Source organism: Pantherophis guttatus, chromosome 1, assembly GCF_059756535.1.
Source record: "Pantherophis guttatus breed Tessera chromosome 1, ASM5975653v1, whole genome shotgun sequence".
In the NCBI taxonomy this organism is placed as follows: domain Eukaryota; kingdom Metazoa; phylum Chordata; class Lepidosauria; order Squamata; family Colubridae; genus Pantherophis; species Pantherophis guttatus.
The window spans coordinates 214,903,447-214,918,791 of NC_142063.1; the positions used below are offsets into that span (position 1 = coordinate 214,903,447).

Genomic DNA, 15,345 nt, shown 5'->3' on the forward strand with positions numbered 1-15,345 from the left:
AAACCTACTTTAAAAAAAAAAAAAAAGGGGGGGGGGGCTGACTGAAAACTGACAAATGTCTGAGCCAGAAGTAAATGCAAAACAGGCCAATGCAATGTTTGGCTACGTCAACAGAAATGTGACTTCTGCTCCTGCTTTGGTCAGATCTTGTTTTGAGTACTCCGTCTGTTTCTAGCTTTATACTGTAAAAATAATTTGGAAAAACTGAAAACAGATTCAGCAACTGGAGATGATCAGGGGACTAAGACTTAAGGAAAGTTGAAGGAGTCTTAAGGAAAAAAAAAACTGAAGTGGAAAAGAATATGATTTCCATACTCAAATGTGAAAGTGTATGACAAGATCTCCACTCTCTCATTCCACAGGGCAGAACTCATAATGAAGGGTTTAAGTTACATGAAGAGAGATCCCAATGGAATGCTAGCAAAAGCTGAGAACAATTCAACAATGGAACCAGCGACCCACAAGACAATGGACTCTCCTTGCTTGGATGTATTTGTAGTCCTCAAGATACGACCTATGTACCTGCCTGGCTGCCAAGATCTGCAAGACAGGTCCGTGTGACAAAATCTCATTTAAAAGTGATACTCCTCCTTTAGTGATTGTAATTGGGACTGCAATTCCTTAAGCGAAGAATTGAGTTGTTGTTGTTTTTTATTATAAACCTTTACTAAGTTAATCATTCAAAACTGAAACATGCCACAAAACACTGTAGATCATACAGGCCAACATTCCTTCCTCATATTAGAGAGAAGTGCTGGCAAAGAAGTTAATTATCCTCTTTCACTCCTTTTAATTGTTATTTTACAACTGACAGTAGAAATATGGTGGCTGCTGATCACCAAATATGCTCGGTCCTATGAAGCAGTTCTGTCCTCCGTGAAAAGTTATTGCCCTGAATTGTGAGAGGAAATGATACAGAAATGTGTATATTAATTAAAGATCCTCCCTTGTACCTTTATCTGAGGTAACACAAGCTAGGGAAAGGGCTGCTGCTTACTTCATCTCCATTATGAATGTCTTCCCTGCATATCCAAACAAGCACATACATGGAGTTCCATGCATGCAAGCTGATGTCACACAGTTCATTTCCTTAGAAAAACTACTGGAAGACTGAGGGCAATGCGGGGAGAGCTCATTTCAGTTGAAGAGAAGCAAAACACTGGGCTAGCCAGGGAAACCTTCACTCTTGCTCCCTACCGTTGAGTAATTTAGAAGCAACAGTAAGGATCCAACCTTTATTGCTAAACCATTCTTGGTTTATTTTTCCTGGAAGCAAACAGACAAAGTGCAGTTTGTGAGAGAAAGTCAAGATACAATGGAATAAATTGATAGCTTTCTGGTTTATGAGCTTTCTCTGGCAACAGAGTGGGAGTCTGATCGGAGGGCGGGGGGAACCAACCCTTTTTGTAATCCAGAGAGGGGAAAAGTCACAGAATGATTATTTCTCCCCATCTCAGAAAGCTATTGGTGGACTTATGCCAGTTGAATCAGGGGTGAACTCCACTTACCTTCGCTACCACTTCGCAAATGGGAGCGGGTGCGCTCGCTTTGCTCGTGCATGACACCTCTGCACATGCGCAGAAGGTCCTGCTCATGCGCAGAGCATCAAAAATGGGACATGATGATGTCCGGGTGGATGGGAAGAGCCTCCCGCCACTGGTGCTACCAATTCACCCGAGCCGGATAGAACCAGCTGCATTTCATCACTGAATTGAATCATATCCTTTTAGCAAGACAAGATGCTGAGAAGCTAGAGAAGGTAGCGGAAAGTGAGAGCAGAATCACTATAGCTTTCGGGGCTTCTATAAACAGGGAACACTGTCCATTACCAATGACATCACTATCTCTTAAGAAAATGAAGTGACATCACTGGCCATCACCACTTGACCAGGGAAAGTAGTGGTAACTCTGGTTGCATGTAGGAACGGCTCCAGAGTAGACTAAGACAAGGGCAGGGGGGAAAAACCCAAACAGACAGAAGATTCATTTAAAATATCTATTGAAATTACAAATAAAACTCTTTGATATGATTCCAAAGTACAAAACAACATTCAAAGGCATTCAACAGCTCTTTTATACATCACAGTGTTAGTGGCACAAAATGTAGTTACATTTCAAATACAGGAACAAAATGTATTTCTTTTACTGTAGTCAACATCATTTATCGATATGCAGGACTCTTCCATGCTTCTCTATACAAGGTTAAAAAAAAATCATGGTTCAATGAGCAGGGATGATTCAACTGTATGGCACATACCTGGACCTAATATTTTTGGACTCCAATAAGACAGGATTACATGTCTAACAAAGCAGGAACCAGCAGGGGACTTTAGACACAAAAGATGAGTTTTGTCATTTGCAGAAGTGTATTAGCAAGCATGATGGCTAAAAATCCCTTAATGCCACTATTTCCATTACACTCTGATTTCCTAGGACAAATCCTTTGTAAAACTAGCTTGCAGGGTATTTTGCATATGCACAAATTTACAATGGCTCTTAAATTTGCTCATGCTTCACCTTTGGAGGGCCCCGGCATTCCTGCAAAATGATTCAAAGAGGAGCTACTGCGAATGCCTTTTGTTTCTTTACACAGGCGTCAGGCAGAGTGGGGACAAGGGCTAAAAAGTTAGTTGCAATTGCCTTTATGAGCTGGTGCTGTGATATCCTGACACACATTTCATCGTTTGGCCTCACTGCAGGTAGGAATGAATGCCTACCACTCCTTGGTTTGCTTAGGTTGCCTAAAATAATTCTTTTTTAATTTATGTCAAGAACGTGTATGAGATGCAAAGATTCCAGTTAGGATCACAATAAGAATATTCCATCTCTCCAATTCCCATTATCGTGTTTCCCTGAAAATAAGACCCTGTCTTATATTTTTTTGAATCCTGAAATAAGTGCTTGGCCTTATTGCCATGCGCTCAAAAGCACGATTGGGCTTATTATCAGGGGATGACTTATTTTGGGGAAACAGGGTACTATTTTGAAAGGATGACTGTATCTTGGATGCCAATTATGGTTAGGTTTTTCCATTGGTGCCAGAGACAAATGTCACTCCTTACCTCTGCTAATCATCTAAAACTTGATAAATGGGAAAACTAGGAGAAGTGATTTCATTTTTGTTACTAGCAAAAAAAAAAAAGAGAGAGAGAGAGAGAGAGAGAGAAAAGATTAAAGTAATGCAACCAATGGATTAATTTTCTGTTACGGGAGAACAGAAGTGGTCAGATTTGCATTAGATAACAAGTACAAACCCTCAGCCCAATGGTTATGTCCTTATTATGCCACAAAATATTTTCTCTTCAGTTGGCTTACATATGCATGAAAGATTTTTTCATTTCTGTGTTTCAGTTGATTATAGAACATTTTGAGCTAATACTTTCTCCTAATTTAATATCTACACTTTACAGTTTCCACTCAAAACAAAATAACCAATAGTGAGTTATCAACTGTAGATAACCAGATGTCCATTTTATGGTCCTTCAGAATATGAAGAGAATATTAGTCAAAATATAAGGAAAGAGGGATATTTAAAAACAATGTTTGCTGTCACAATACTATACGTCACAAAACAGAAGTAGTTTTTTAAATGAATTAAATACACTTTTTGAACAGCTTTTAGAGTATGTATTATCACTGCAGACTTTTTAAATAATTGAAGCAATATGGAAGGGAGAAAACAGAATCTTTTTGAATTTAGATGGGACTATTACATCTATATATTATCCTTCTACATCCAGGCCACAGCTTAATGAATTGCGCTGAAAGGACATAAGGTGTCCCTCTCTCTGGCTGATCATCAGTACCTGCTGGACATTAGAAAAGATGGGGGGACATCTACACTTTCCATATACCCCTCCAACTCATGCCTTGAACCCTCAGGCTCTAAGAAAGATGAACTGTTATGGAATGGCCTGATTCCTTAAAGAGGGAAACCAGTTCTGCTTCTTTCATGGTTCACAAAGCAGAGTCCATGTGGGGAATGACGGTGATTGTTATGTCTTCAGGTTAACACTTATTGCCGAAAGAGAAATCATAAGCCTCAGACCTTCCCATAATTTAGAACATGCTTGGCTTCTACAAAATATTTTTTCCTAGATATGTAAAAGGATACCAGATTAGAGCAGCTCTATTTACATGTAGCAAATAGGTAATAAACAATAGGTAGAAACAAATCTCGGTAGGAAACGAAAGGCACAGTTGGACAAGGCTGGCAATCAGGGCATGGTGCATATCCCTACCTTCCTCATCTTGGCATCTCCCAAAGTGGCATATCCTATTGGCCAGCCTGTCCCCAATCATCTCAGCCCCCTCCTTTTCTCCTCTCCCCTGCTATTCCTCAACTGCCATAGTGCCAACTTTTGTCTGTTAAATCTGAAGTCCTCTAAACTGAGATCTGTTAAATTAAGGATTTAATATCACCTTGATGTTTAAAAGATTTTGATTATGTAACAGTTCTGGGCCATATAACTCAACCATAAAACTTTGAAATCTTCCCTCCCAACCCTCAAGCAAATTTAAAGAAAAAACCAAAATGTGGACATATCCACCTATTTACCTTACATAGATTTTCAAATATTAATGGGCAGAAATGGCACCTTTTAGTCTTTAAAATCTAAGGCCTGGGGCACCTATCTGGATGCCATTACTTTGTGTGAGGAAGATGGGCAGTGGAGATGAGACAAGAATGCTTAGACGTTTTCCAATTGCAAATATTAAGAAATTGATTTTAATAAACAGATATTGGAAGTCACATCTAAAATGAACATATAATTGGTAATGGGTTTGCCAAAACCACCTATGCCAAGGGTAAGAACTTCTCTCTGTTTAATGTGAATAGATATAGGAAGATTTTCATCTGGGTAATGTCACTCAGTTCCAGAGAATGTTGTCCCCCAAAGAAGATGGAATGACTCAGATCATTGATGCACACACTTCCAATGTTCAGCTTGTTTTCTGCCAGTCCTTAAACTGTTACTCATAATCTGACTGGTGGATAGGGAACTCTGGTATCAATAGTTCCTGGAATTCTGGTGCCTCGCTTCTCACTCAAAGTGGAATAAGGCAAGACGCTAACAAGATTAAGTGCAAAAGGGGTAGGGGGGTAGGAAACGGACAGCGATGATGAGTAGGTCCCTTCTTCATTCTCTCTTAAGTAGGCAGAGGGTCATCGTCTCCTTTACTACACTTGCATTTGCAGCAGAGGACAAACGGAGTAGCGAGGAGAAGAAAGGGCGATGCCACTAGTAACAGTAGGCCAAATCCTGCAAAAATCCCCACGACCTGCATTAGGAAAAGAAAAAAGTAACACAAGTGAAAAATGTTCTTCCATTCTGCTTAACCGGATGAGAATTGATAGAGCCCTATTAACTGTTGGGCCTGCAGTGTTTTCATCTTCTGGTTGAGGTCCACGTAAGAATAAGCTGCTCTCATTTCTTCCTCTGTCAGTTAAGGTAGAGACCGAGGAAGACTATGTAGGGAAGGAAGTTTTTGGGCGAGGGAAAACAATTCTTTGTGAGATTCAGACACACTGTCAGTAAATGACCAAGTGCAAAAGACAGGTAAATGTTTTGAGATTCCTTTACACAAGAAAAACATTGAAGAATTTAACCTACTGATCTCTCCCCTTCCCTTTCATTATTCCCTTTTCGAATGGAAGTTGATTCTACTAGTTATACATATTTCCAGGGCTCCCCCCAAATCCCTGGACTTTTTGTGGACAAATGAAAAGGCATTTGTGAATCCACACTGACAGCCCAACTGGCCCTTTAATCCTAAAAGCTTTGGAGAGTTCTGCTGTTCCAGATTAGCCTCAATGGGCACATGGCTTCTCCATCAATCCAAAAGGTGGAAGCTGCATCCAACAGCACTTACAATTTTGCAGCCAATAAATGCTCCTTCTATTGAAGTAGAAGTATATAGTGATTCTAGCACTAAGACTAGGGATGGGATGGGTTCCTCAAGTCTCAGAACGGAGACATGTTTGGGGTCACCATCTGATCTAACAAGACACAAAGTGCAAGGATAAAGATAAGGACTAAAGCATTGCAGGGCAAATTTGACATTAGGCAGAATAAAGGCAGTAGAAATAAAGAAGAGCGGCAGGGATCTGTGTGAAGGTCATCCCTCAGCCTTGGAGTATTTTAGCTTATGTTGATTCTGTGAGGTTGAACTAAAGCAACACAGGAGATTTTGAATTTGGCAAGATATTATTAGATATGAATCTCATGCTTAATGCAGGACTCAAACCTTCTGCTGAGCTCACCAAGAGCTTAAACAAAAAAATTTAAAGTAAAATTCTCGTGATTTTACAAGGGACAACCTAAAAGTTAGCATAGCAGAGATAGTGTTCAAACAGATTTCCACATAGCTGTTGAAATAAGAGTGTCATATTTATTTTAAAGTCTATTTTCAGATATATTTTTTTCCTTAAAAAATTGAATCTATGTTACCTACTTAATAATATTTAGAGTTTATTATTTTTCATCAGAGAGTGAAAGTTCTTTTTTTTTGTCACCAGATGGCAGGGTTGAACAACATTCACTCCAGGAGATTTAAAGTGGTGTTATGTAACTGCATACTTGGAAGTCCTATGTGGTTACAAAAATCCACATTATTTTAATTTTTTAACAATTCATTTTGCAGAGGGGTGAATTTATGGCTGTTTCACTTCATGAAAAATATTGTGGCTTCCTCCTTCACAGCTGGCTATGTTACTTTATCCATAAAACTCTAACAGCCCTCCCTCTCCCTTAGGTTGTTGCAATGCTTCCAGCGGTATTTTAATTCCTTTCCAAAAGAAACCAGAGCACAATCCTAACCACTTGTCCTCCCTTCCTAACCATGAGGGAAGATGTTAAGAAATGTCAAAATATTCCCTGGAAGCTCCCAGCTAGCTCTCTTTGGCAGAGGAGCAGCAGGATTCAGACAGGTGGAACAGTTAGAAGTGCTCCTCTAGAAAGTCCCTATTAGGAGAAAGGACAAAGATATTCAGGAGAAGAAGCCCAAGGAAAACATTCCTCAACTCTTTCCGTCCTGGTAATCTTAGCAAGTATAGTTGGGAGGAGATAGTCTCTTCCCATCCTCTCTGCTGTAAGTTAGGATTGCCCCTTGTGATTCTTTGTGCCTTTGAGTGAGTGTTGTTTCCTAGTAACTGCCTGGATTAAACTCTGAAGTTTTCCTGGAAGGTTTTTTAGAAGTGGTTTGCCATTGCCTCCTTCCTAAGACTAAGATGGAGTGAGGTAACCCAAGGTTACCCAGCTGGCTGTGTGCCTAAGGCAGGACTGGAACTCACAGACTCCAGTTTCTAGCCTGGTGCCTTAAGCACTCCACAAATGGCTCTTGGGATTCTTTGCACCTTGCATCAAAGTTTATCAACAACGAAACTGACTGTAAAAATGTACAGTGACTGTACAAAAGTAGCTAGCTGACATCTTTTTTTTTTTTAAAAAAAACTATTTCCTATTGTCTTTGACTCATTTCTTTTACGAGCAATTACTCCATAAATATGGAATTATTTCATAATTTTCTGAGCCATAATTCTTTAAATTCACTTAAACTCTGCATAGTAAAGATAGAGAAGCACCTACCTGTGTTCTGTGCCAAATAACCGATGCCCTAGAATGACCTAACTTGTTTCGGCAAGGTCCTTTGTCATAATGTATAAGGAGAAAGTCATCCTAGAAAAGAGTAGAAAAAAGACTTTTTGGAGGCTTTGGATGCTGAATCTTGGCGAACATTCATAATGCTTCTCCTAAGCAAAGCTGGCAATAGTCACGTCTACTCTCATTGGCCACAAGCCCAAAATAGGCAAAGTGAAGTGAAAAAGTCACTCACTCCAGATGATGGAGATGCCCATGATGGTATAGTAATCATCAGCAACATCATTGTTCTTATTATCTTTTATTGTCTTTTCCATATACGGGTGCAACAGCAAGACAGCTAGCATGTAATACTAGGTTCTGTAAATTGGTCTTTGATACTTGACATATTTCTTCAAAATGGTGATTATCTAATGACAATAATATCATATGCTGTATATACTGTGCTGTATAGTATGTACAAATCCCAAATGTGAGCTTTTTAACTAATGCTGTCTTTCTGAAATGGTATCACACACCATAAATTCCTTGTGTATCCAATCACACTTGGCCAATAAAGAATTCTATTCTATTCTATTCTATTCTATTCTATTCTATTCTATTCTATTCTATTCTATTCTATTCTATTCTATTCTATTCCAATGAATGAATGAATGAATGAATGAATGAATGAATGAATGAATGAATATATATATATATATATATATATATATATATATATATATATATATATATATATATATATATATATATATATATATATATATACATATATCTGTGTGTGTGTGTGTGTGTGTGTGTGTGTTTGTGTGTGTGTGTACACAGTTAATATTTCTTCCCGTGTAATTGTGAACATATCCTTAAAAGGGTAGTAGCGACGTTTCGACAAAATCGCATTCGTCATCTTCTGGCTGATGTTCTCGGTTTGGTGCTTATGGGCAGTAACAAATTATTACTTCTACAAATGTAACATCATAATAAAGAATTTAATATTTAAATGGTTAACTTATCAATGTTGGTCTATTCATTTTTACAAATTTGAATATCCTATAAAATGGCATTTAAAAGGTCTACTTTTTGGGTCCCCTGATTGCAGTAGCTTTAATGAACAATAATATTCTCATCTTAAAATGAAAACTTACATCAAGTGATTCCAGACAATACCAGCAGAAGGCATGCTTACAATTTTTACACATCATTTGGGCACAGCCTTCATCCCTTTCAATATAAACTTTGCATTTTGGGCAGCGCTTGATTGGAGCATCATCTTCTTCCATTTTATAAACAGAACTGGAAGAAACAGATTGATTATATTAGTGAACAAATACTCTTTCAGCATGTGTCACTTTCAAATTGAAATTATTTCTGTGTGGCCCAATAGTGAAGACTCCCACCTCCCACGTGGAAGGTTGAGAGTTCAATCCTAGTTATTGGCAGATGTTTCTCTCTCCTAAATTGCAAAGAAAAAAAAATACACTGCTCAAAATAAAGGGAACACAAGCAGAAGACATCCGAGATCTGAATGAATGAAATAGCCTTATTAAATACTTTGTTCCTTACATACAATAGTTTTGTGTTCCCTTTAGTTGTTTGAGCAGTGTATAAACTACTGTATGTAAAGAACAAAGTATTTAATAAGGCTATTTCATTCATTCAGATCTCGGATGTCTTCTGCTTGTGTTCTCTTTATTTTTTTGAGCAGTATATTTGCTCCAAACCCTGTGTAGGCATCAAGAAGGGCATCCAGCCAGTAAATGCTCAACTCTATCTAGTCGCCCAAACTCTACCCTGAATAGGACCACAGGGTCATAAAAAGGGAGATATGTGATACAAACATATTCAAAGACAGATTCTAAGACCATCCTTTAGTTTTGTTATTCAGTCTAACTGGATAATTAGCAGCATCTACAGTAACACAGGGCAAGATTTTCATTTTTGGAGCATGCTTATAATGCTACATTGCCTATAAATGGAGAGTTTGCATTGCAACATCATGATGTTGCTTCTTTTTTTTTTTATAAAATAATTTTTATTGAGTATTTTACATTTTAAAACCAAACACACAATAGCAAAAGAAATCAAGAGACAAAAAACAAAAACACACGTATACCAGACGTTAAAATACAATACTAACAACAGATATATACAATTTTGCAATTTTCTGCATCGACTTTTGTCTTTACTCTTAGCTTTTATCCTCCTGCTCTTTCTCTTTATTTTTAAATATTCATAATTAACTGTTTTGTTAGCAGGATCATTATTTACATTTATATCCAATATGTTAATATCCAATTTCACTTTATATTCTTATTTCTTAATTTGATTTCTGTTTTCCAATCATGTATAACACCTATTCCACACTTTATAATAATCCGAGTCTTCTCTTTCTTTGATCTCCATTGTTAATTTATCTATTTCGGCGCATTCGAGGATTTTATTTATTATTGTTTCTTCCGATGGTGTATTGGTCGACTTCCATATTTGCGCTAGAGTAATTCTGGCCGCCGTTAGAATATGCAATATAATATAATAGAGACTTTTTTCCATTATCAATCATTCCTAGGAAGCAACAGTGTAATTGCTTCTTACTTGCATCACTCTGAGCCCCATGTCCTCTGCTATGATTGTTACTGATACTAAGGTTTAAAAAAATCCAGTCAACTAACAACACGCCACCTGAGACAACAGCCATGAAACCAGCCTTGTGAAAGCCGAGTGAAAAAGCTGCTAATAATATGTTAGGAATACGGGCACCTCACTCAGTAGCTCTGTACCTTGTTTCCCCTGGAAGGAAGCTGACTGGCATATTATCTTGGCATCCTTGTCCTGGATGCCAGTTAGATTTGCATGCTGAGCAAAACTCTATGTCACAGACTTTGCACTGCACCAACTGTGGGCTCTGAGGTCCTGATTCCTGAAGTTGGCAAACTGCTTGGCAGGAAGAAGAGGGGCACCAAGTCCGACAAGGATCCAAAAGCACTTCTGTTAAAAAAATAAGGCACAGTTGAGAAAAGCTGTAGTTTAACAGCAGAATTAATAAATTTAATCCCTATGGAGAGCTGAGATAATAGATTAGTTATCCATAATCTGGTGTAAAACAGTTACTTATATTCCAGTGACAAAGGTAAAGATTTGGGATTGATCTTGAGTTGTGGAACACAATGAGGAATGTCCAGTATCTTATAACACTGCATTCTAAAACTAATATAGAATATGCAGGGAACAATGCAAACATTTTACTTTCAAATACAATGGGAAAGCAAAGAAAACATGAGCTATTCCTGCCTCTGTTCCCTCCCCACAGTGTTCTACAACATCCCATGCACAGTAGTTTCTTGGAAAAAGAATCCAAACTCAACAGAATTTGGTTTCCTTTTAATAAAATAATGTTACATACTGTATAGTAAAAAAAAAAAAAAAAAAAACCACCTTCCCACACCACCCTCACAAAGGAAAAACAAACTGCTTAATCACCTTATCCCCAGGAGCCCTTGGTGAGAAAAAGAATAATTGAAAAACTCCTCCTCTCCTCGTAGCCATGAAAACATTGCTTGAACCTAGTCTATAATCTCGATTTTTATAATACAATATCAAAGATAATATAATGATCCCTTATATAAGTCTTCTTTGCCGTGCCTGTGTGGGATGACTTTGTTTTAACATTTTTTATCTCCTCAAATTAGAGCCAACCAAATTTTGCATGGGCATGACATATCGGTGAGTTTGGTGTAATGGTTAAGGGATAGGAACAAAACTCAGGACATGATGAGTTGTAGTCTGCCTTAACCATGAAAGATCCCTGGGTGACTGTGGGCCAGTCATTCTCTCTCAGCGTGCTTGTTGTGGAGAAAATAGGAGGCAGGAGTATTACTGATGCCTGCCTTGAGTTATACAAAATAAAGGCAGGGTATAAATCTAATGAAAAATGAAATAAAAATCACCTCAAAACACTCCCCCTGATTTATATAACAATAAACGGAGATATTCCAGAAAACACTGAACAAAGCAGAATAAAAGAAAGTGAAAAAGAAAAAATGGAACCAAATTATTTCTCTAGTTTGGGGCGAACTATGGATTCTAGATTGTGGCCACATACGATACCTCTTTCAAATTGTAGTTTTTTATATCTCTGCATTATTTCTGATGCAACCATACACTCAATCTGTTGAGGAGAGAAGAAGCAAGAAATAGCATTTACTATAACTACATTGCAACCAAAAGGTTATCAGACAAAAAGGAACGTAATAAAAAAACCATGATTTGTAATTAGAAGAAAGTGTGACTATAACGTAAAATAAAGATGTAGAGGGAACGTACTTCATTTTCTTGTAAATGCCCTCGTTTTGGGCAAGCAGCATCAGGACAGCTAATTGCTGTTTCAAGGCCTTCCTTGATCAAAAGCTCCACATACTGTTTCAGGCACTGTGAAAAGTCAGGGGAAAGAACTATAAATGCCACACAGTGACTGGGAGATATATACTGTAGAATATTGAATACTTTTTCAGATAATGAAGTCAACATAAGCCTTAGGAGTTCATTCACAGGAGTAGCCTAATTACATCTGGGCCCTTTTTGTGCTATTATCTGCAAAATTCTTTCCAATAATTCTTTGTTAACAAAGGTACAAGGTTTGCTGCGTGAATGCTCCACTCAGCAGGCAAGCCTAAGGAACTTGAATGGTTCCAGATCGGATATCATGGCCAAACCATGATTTGAAGTCAGAAATACCGGTATTCATTCTTTCTTCATATGAGTTCCTTCTCAGTTTCTTGTTTTAGGTTACTTTAACTTTAGTCACTCAGTGATTTTCATGTTTGAATCCCAGCCCAGCTACGATACTACACAGTTTTGGTTTTGTGGTTGCACCAAGCCAACTTTTTTGAAGTCTGGCCTATTTTTCTTATCAAGCAGACCTTTTCCAAGGACTTTCTCCTTCCTTCCTTCCTTCCTTCCTTCCTTCCTTCCTTCCTTCCTTCCTTCCTTCCTTCCTTCCTTCCTCCTTCCCTTCCCTCCTCCTTTCCTTTCCTTTCCTTTTCCTTTTCTTTCCTTTCCTTGCTTCCTTTCCCCTTTCCTCTTCCAAACCACAATTGGAACAGTTTGCTTTGGTCCACATTGATTCAGCTTTCCTCTTCTTGTCTTTGCTGGAAGAAGAAGAGTTAAATGCAAATGAGATAATGTCACCTACTAGCAGAACCAGAACAGCAAAATTTGATCTACTGTGTTATCATCTAGTTATTAGCTGTTCAATACTTCAAAGGAAACCATAAAGGTCACCAGAGACAGCATGGTCTTACATGGTCCATGTTCCTTGCAGGCAGTATAATATCAAACATACTGATCCTGCAGCTCATTAATGTCACTCGTTTCCTTACTTCCCCTCTGAATAAAAAAGATAGGCAAGAACTTGGAGAAAGAAGCAGTTGTTGCCCTCTGATTGTGTGCTAGAAAAAAGAACGTGGGTGCAGAATCACATATTGAGTGAGGACGATAATGATTAATTTAAGGAGAACTATACTGTATTATGGCATCTTATCTTAAACAGCTGGAGTTGCTCTAGATGCATTTCACAAGCAGAACTTTGAAGAAATTGCTTGTTACATTTATGAACTAAACCAAAATATGAAATATGCTTCCATTCTGTGAAATGTGTGACTGAATGGATCATCTTTTTTTTAAGAGCTGCATTTAGTAAATATTAGTTTGCAAACTTTCAATGAATTCCCATCTTCCCATTCATGTCAATGGAAGTCCCATATGTGTACTGTACATTTTTTTTTAAATTTGATTTATATGCCGCCCTTCTCCGGAGACTCAGGGTGGCTTACAATGCATTAAGCAATAGCCTTCATACTTTTGTATATTTATACAAAGTCAGCTTATTGCCCCCACAAACTGGGTCCTCATTTGTACATTTGCTGTTCTCCTAATAGGAAATGAACTTGTACATCCCCTGGACTTCCGTAATGTCTTCTTCTGACTGGGAATGACTGTCTTGTGCATAGAATGTGCAGTTCATTGCTTAGGAGCCAAATGGGAACTAATGATAATTAATTCCCACAGTTTGACACCTGTGTAATTATTATGCCCCTAGATGGTAAACATTTTCTGTTTCTATTGTAACATCCTATGAGATATTCATTTATAAAATTTAAGAATGTTGAAAAAAATGTATTGCCTGATGAAAATATTCCTTTGTGATTAAATACTATAGTACATTAGTTCTCATAACAAAAAATATTATTTGATCATTCAAGATCAGTAATAAAACAATAATCTTAAAACATTACACACACACACATATTAATATGGTCTATTGTTATAGAAATTAAATCTCTACTATGCTTTTGGTGATGCTGAAACTTTAGGAGCCTTAGTATTTGCTGTAAAAATTGCCAATTTGAAGGTTCATACGCAAATGGTATGCATAACAATGTGAATCAAGAACAAAACTGATAGCTGCTATCCTAGTCAAGAGGTCAAAGAATGGATTAGGAGTACATGTTTTCTATCACTTGTAAGCATGAATTTACAAGTCACAAATCCAAGGAATGGGGAAAACAAAGTTGAAACTGATGAAGTTAAAAGAACTCTTAGTCCACCTTCTCTTTATTTTCTTTATACCAGAATAGTAAAGTTCAACACAATCAGAAAACTCCAAAATTTTGCCTAACCCCATTGCAGACAATCATTGTTTCATTCATACAACCTCAGTACTATGCTAATCATGGTACTGGCTGGCCAGAAGAAATTTTTTGCAAGCGTCACCACATGATCTAATGCAGTGGCATAATCTGTAGGAGATGGATGGCAAAAGAGTTTTTCTCTTCTCACAAGAACTCTACTGGATTGCAAACTGGATCAGTTGATCGGATTTATTGTCTTTTTAACTGAATATCGTTTTCTGGATGGAAATGCACTTGTTAAAAGTAAACTATTTATGCTGAGCCACCAGGAGCCTGGTGGCGCAGCAGACTAAAGCACTGTTATTAACATCAAGCTGTCTGCAATTACTGTAAGTTCAAATCTCACCAGGCTCAAGGTTGACTCAGCCTTCCATCCTTTCTAAGGTAGGTAAAATGAGGACCCAGATTGTGGGGACAATAAGATGACTTTGTATAAATATACAAAAGTATGAAGGCTATTGCTTAACGTATTGTAAGCTGCCCTGAGTCTCCAGAGAAGGGCGGCATATAAATCAAATAAAAAAACAACAACAACAACTATTTGACAGCTTCCAAGAAACAACTTGGATATAGATCGAGAGATGAATGGTTGAGAAACTAGATGGAATTATGGGCCAGTTTTTAGGGCTGTTACTGATAGTGTTGCTGAAGATATTTAGAAAATATGCTTCTCAACTTTTAAGCTCACTTAAGAATGTCTGAATCAGATTCAGATTTATTTTTATAATTTTAGGTAAGGGTGAAGGAGAACGTATCCATGTTGGCCCCATTCTTCCATCCTGACCTTTTAGCTCTGTTCTTGTCAACTGGCAGCTTTAATCTAAAACAATGTGGCTTGCACAATAGGCATAGCAGCTCTAGAGAAAATGTGCACGATGTGTAATACTTATTTAAATCCCTAAACCTCTAAAAATATAACCAACAAATTGTAAGTTGCAATTTGAAAGAAAGGAAAAATAAATACAGTGTACTTTATCAAATCACTGTTTTTCATTCATTTCAGTGAATTAATTGTAATTTAACATTCAATCCAGTTTAGGATTCTTGCTGTTGTTTCAACC

At 37.6% G+C, this 15,345-nt stretch overlaps 1 protein-coding gene and 1 long non-coding RNA gene across 4 annotated transcripts in view; one reads left to right on the forward strand and one right to left on the reverse strand.

Moving 5' to 3' along the window:
* Window positions 1-15,345, forward strand: part of LOC148116772 (uncharacterized) — a 101,765-nt gene that overhangs the window by 18,100 nt on the left and 68,320 nt on the right. The window contains exon 2 of the long non-coding RNA XR_015731321.1: window positions 363-551. This is a non-coding gene — a long non-coding RNA (uncharacterized LOC148116772). The remainder of the gene's footprint in view (window positions 1-362; window positions 552-15,345) is intronic.
* RNF144A (ring finger protein 144A) overlaps window positions 1,983-15,345 on the reverse strand; it is a 66,764-nt gene continuing 53,401 nt past the window's right edge. For all 3 annotated transcript variants that reach the window (XM_034432044.3, XM_034432047.3, XM_034432045.3), the window contains exons 3-8: window positions 11,919-12,023; window positions 11,703-11,763; window positions 10,376-10,583; window positions 8,744-8,891; window positions 7,590-7,679; window positions 1,983-5,283 (exon numbers count right to left, since the gene is read on the reverse strand). In XM_034432044.3, coding sequence (XP_034287935.1) covers window positions 5,152-5,283; window positions 7,590-7,679; window positions 8,744-8,891; window positions 10,376-10,583; window positions 11,703-11,763; window positions 11,919-12,023 — 744 coding nt within the window. In that variant the 3' untranslated portion in view covers window positions 1,983-5,151. The remainder of the gene's footprint in view (window positions 5,284-7,589; window positions 7,680-8,743; window positions 8,892-10,375; window positions 10,584-11,702; window positions 11,764-11,918; window positions 12,024-15,345) is intronic.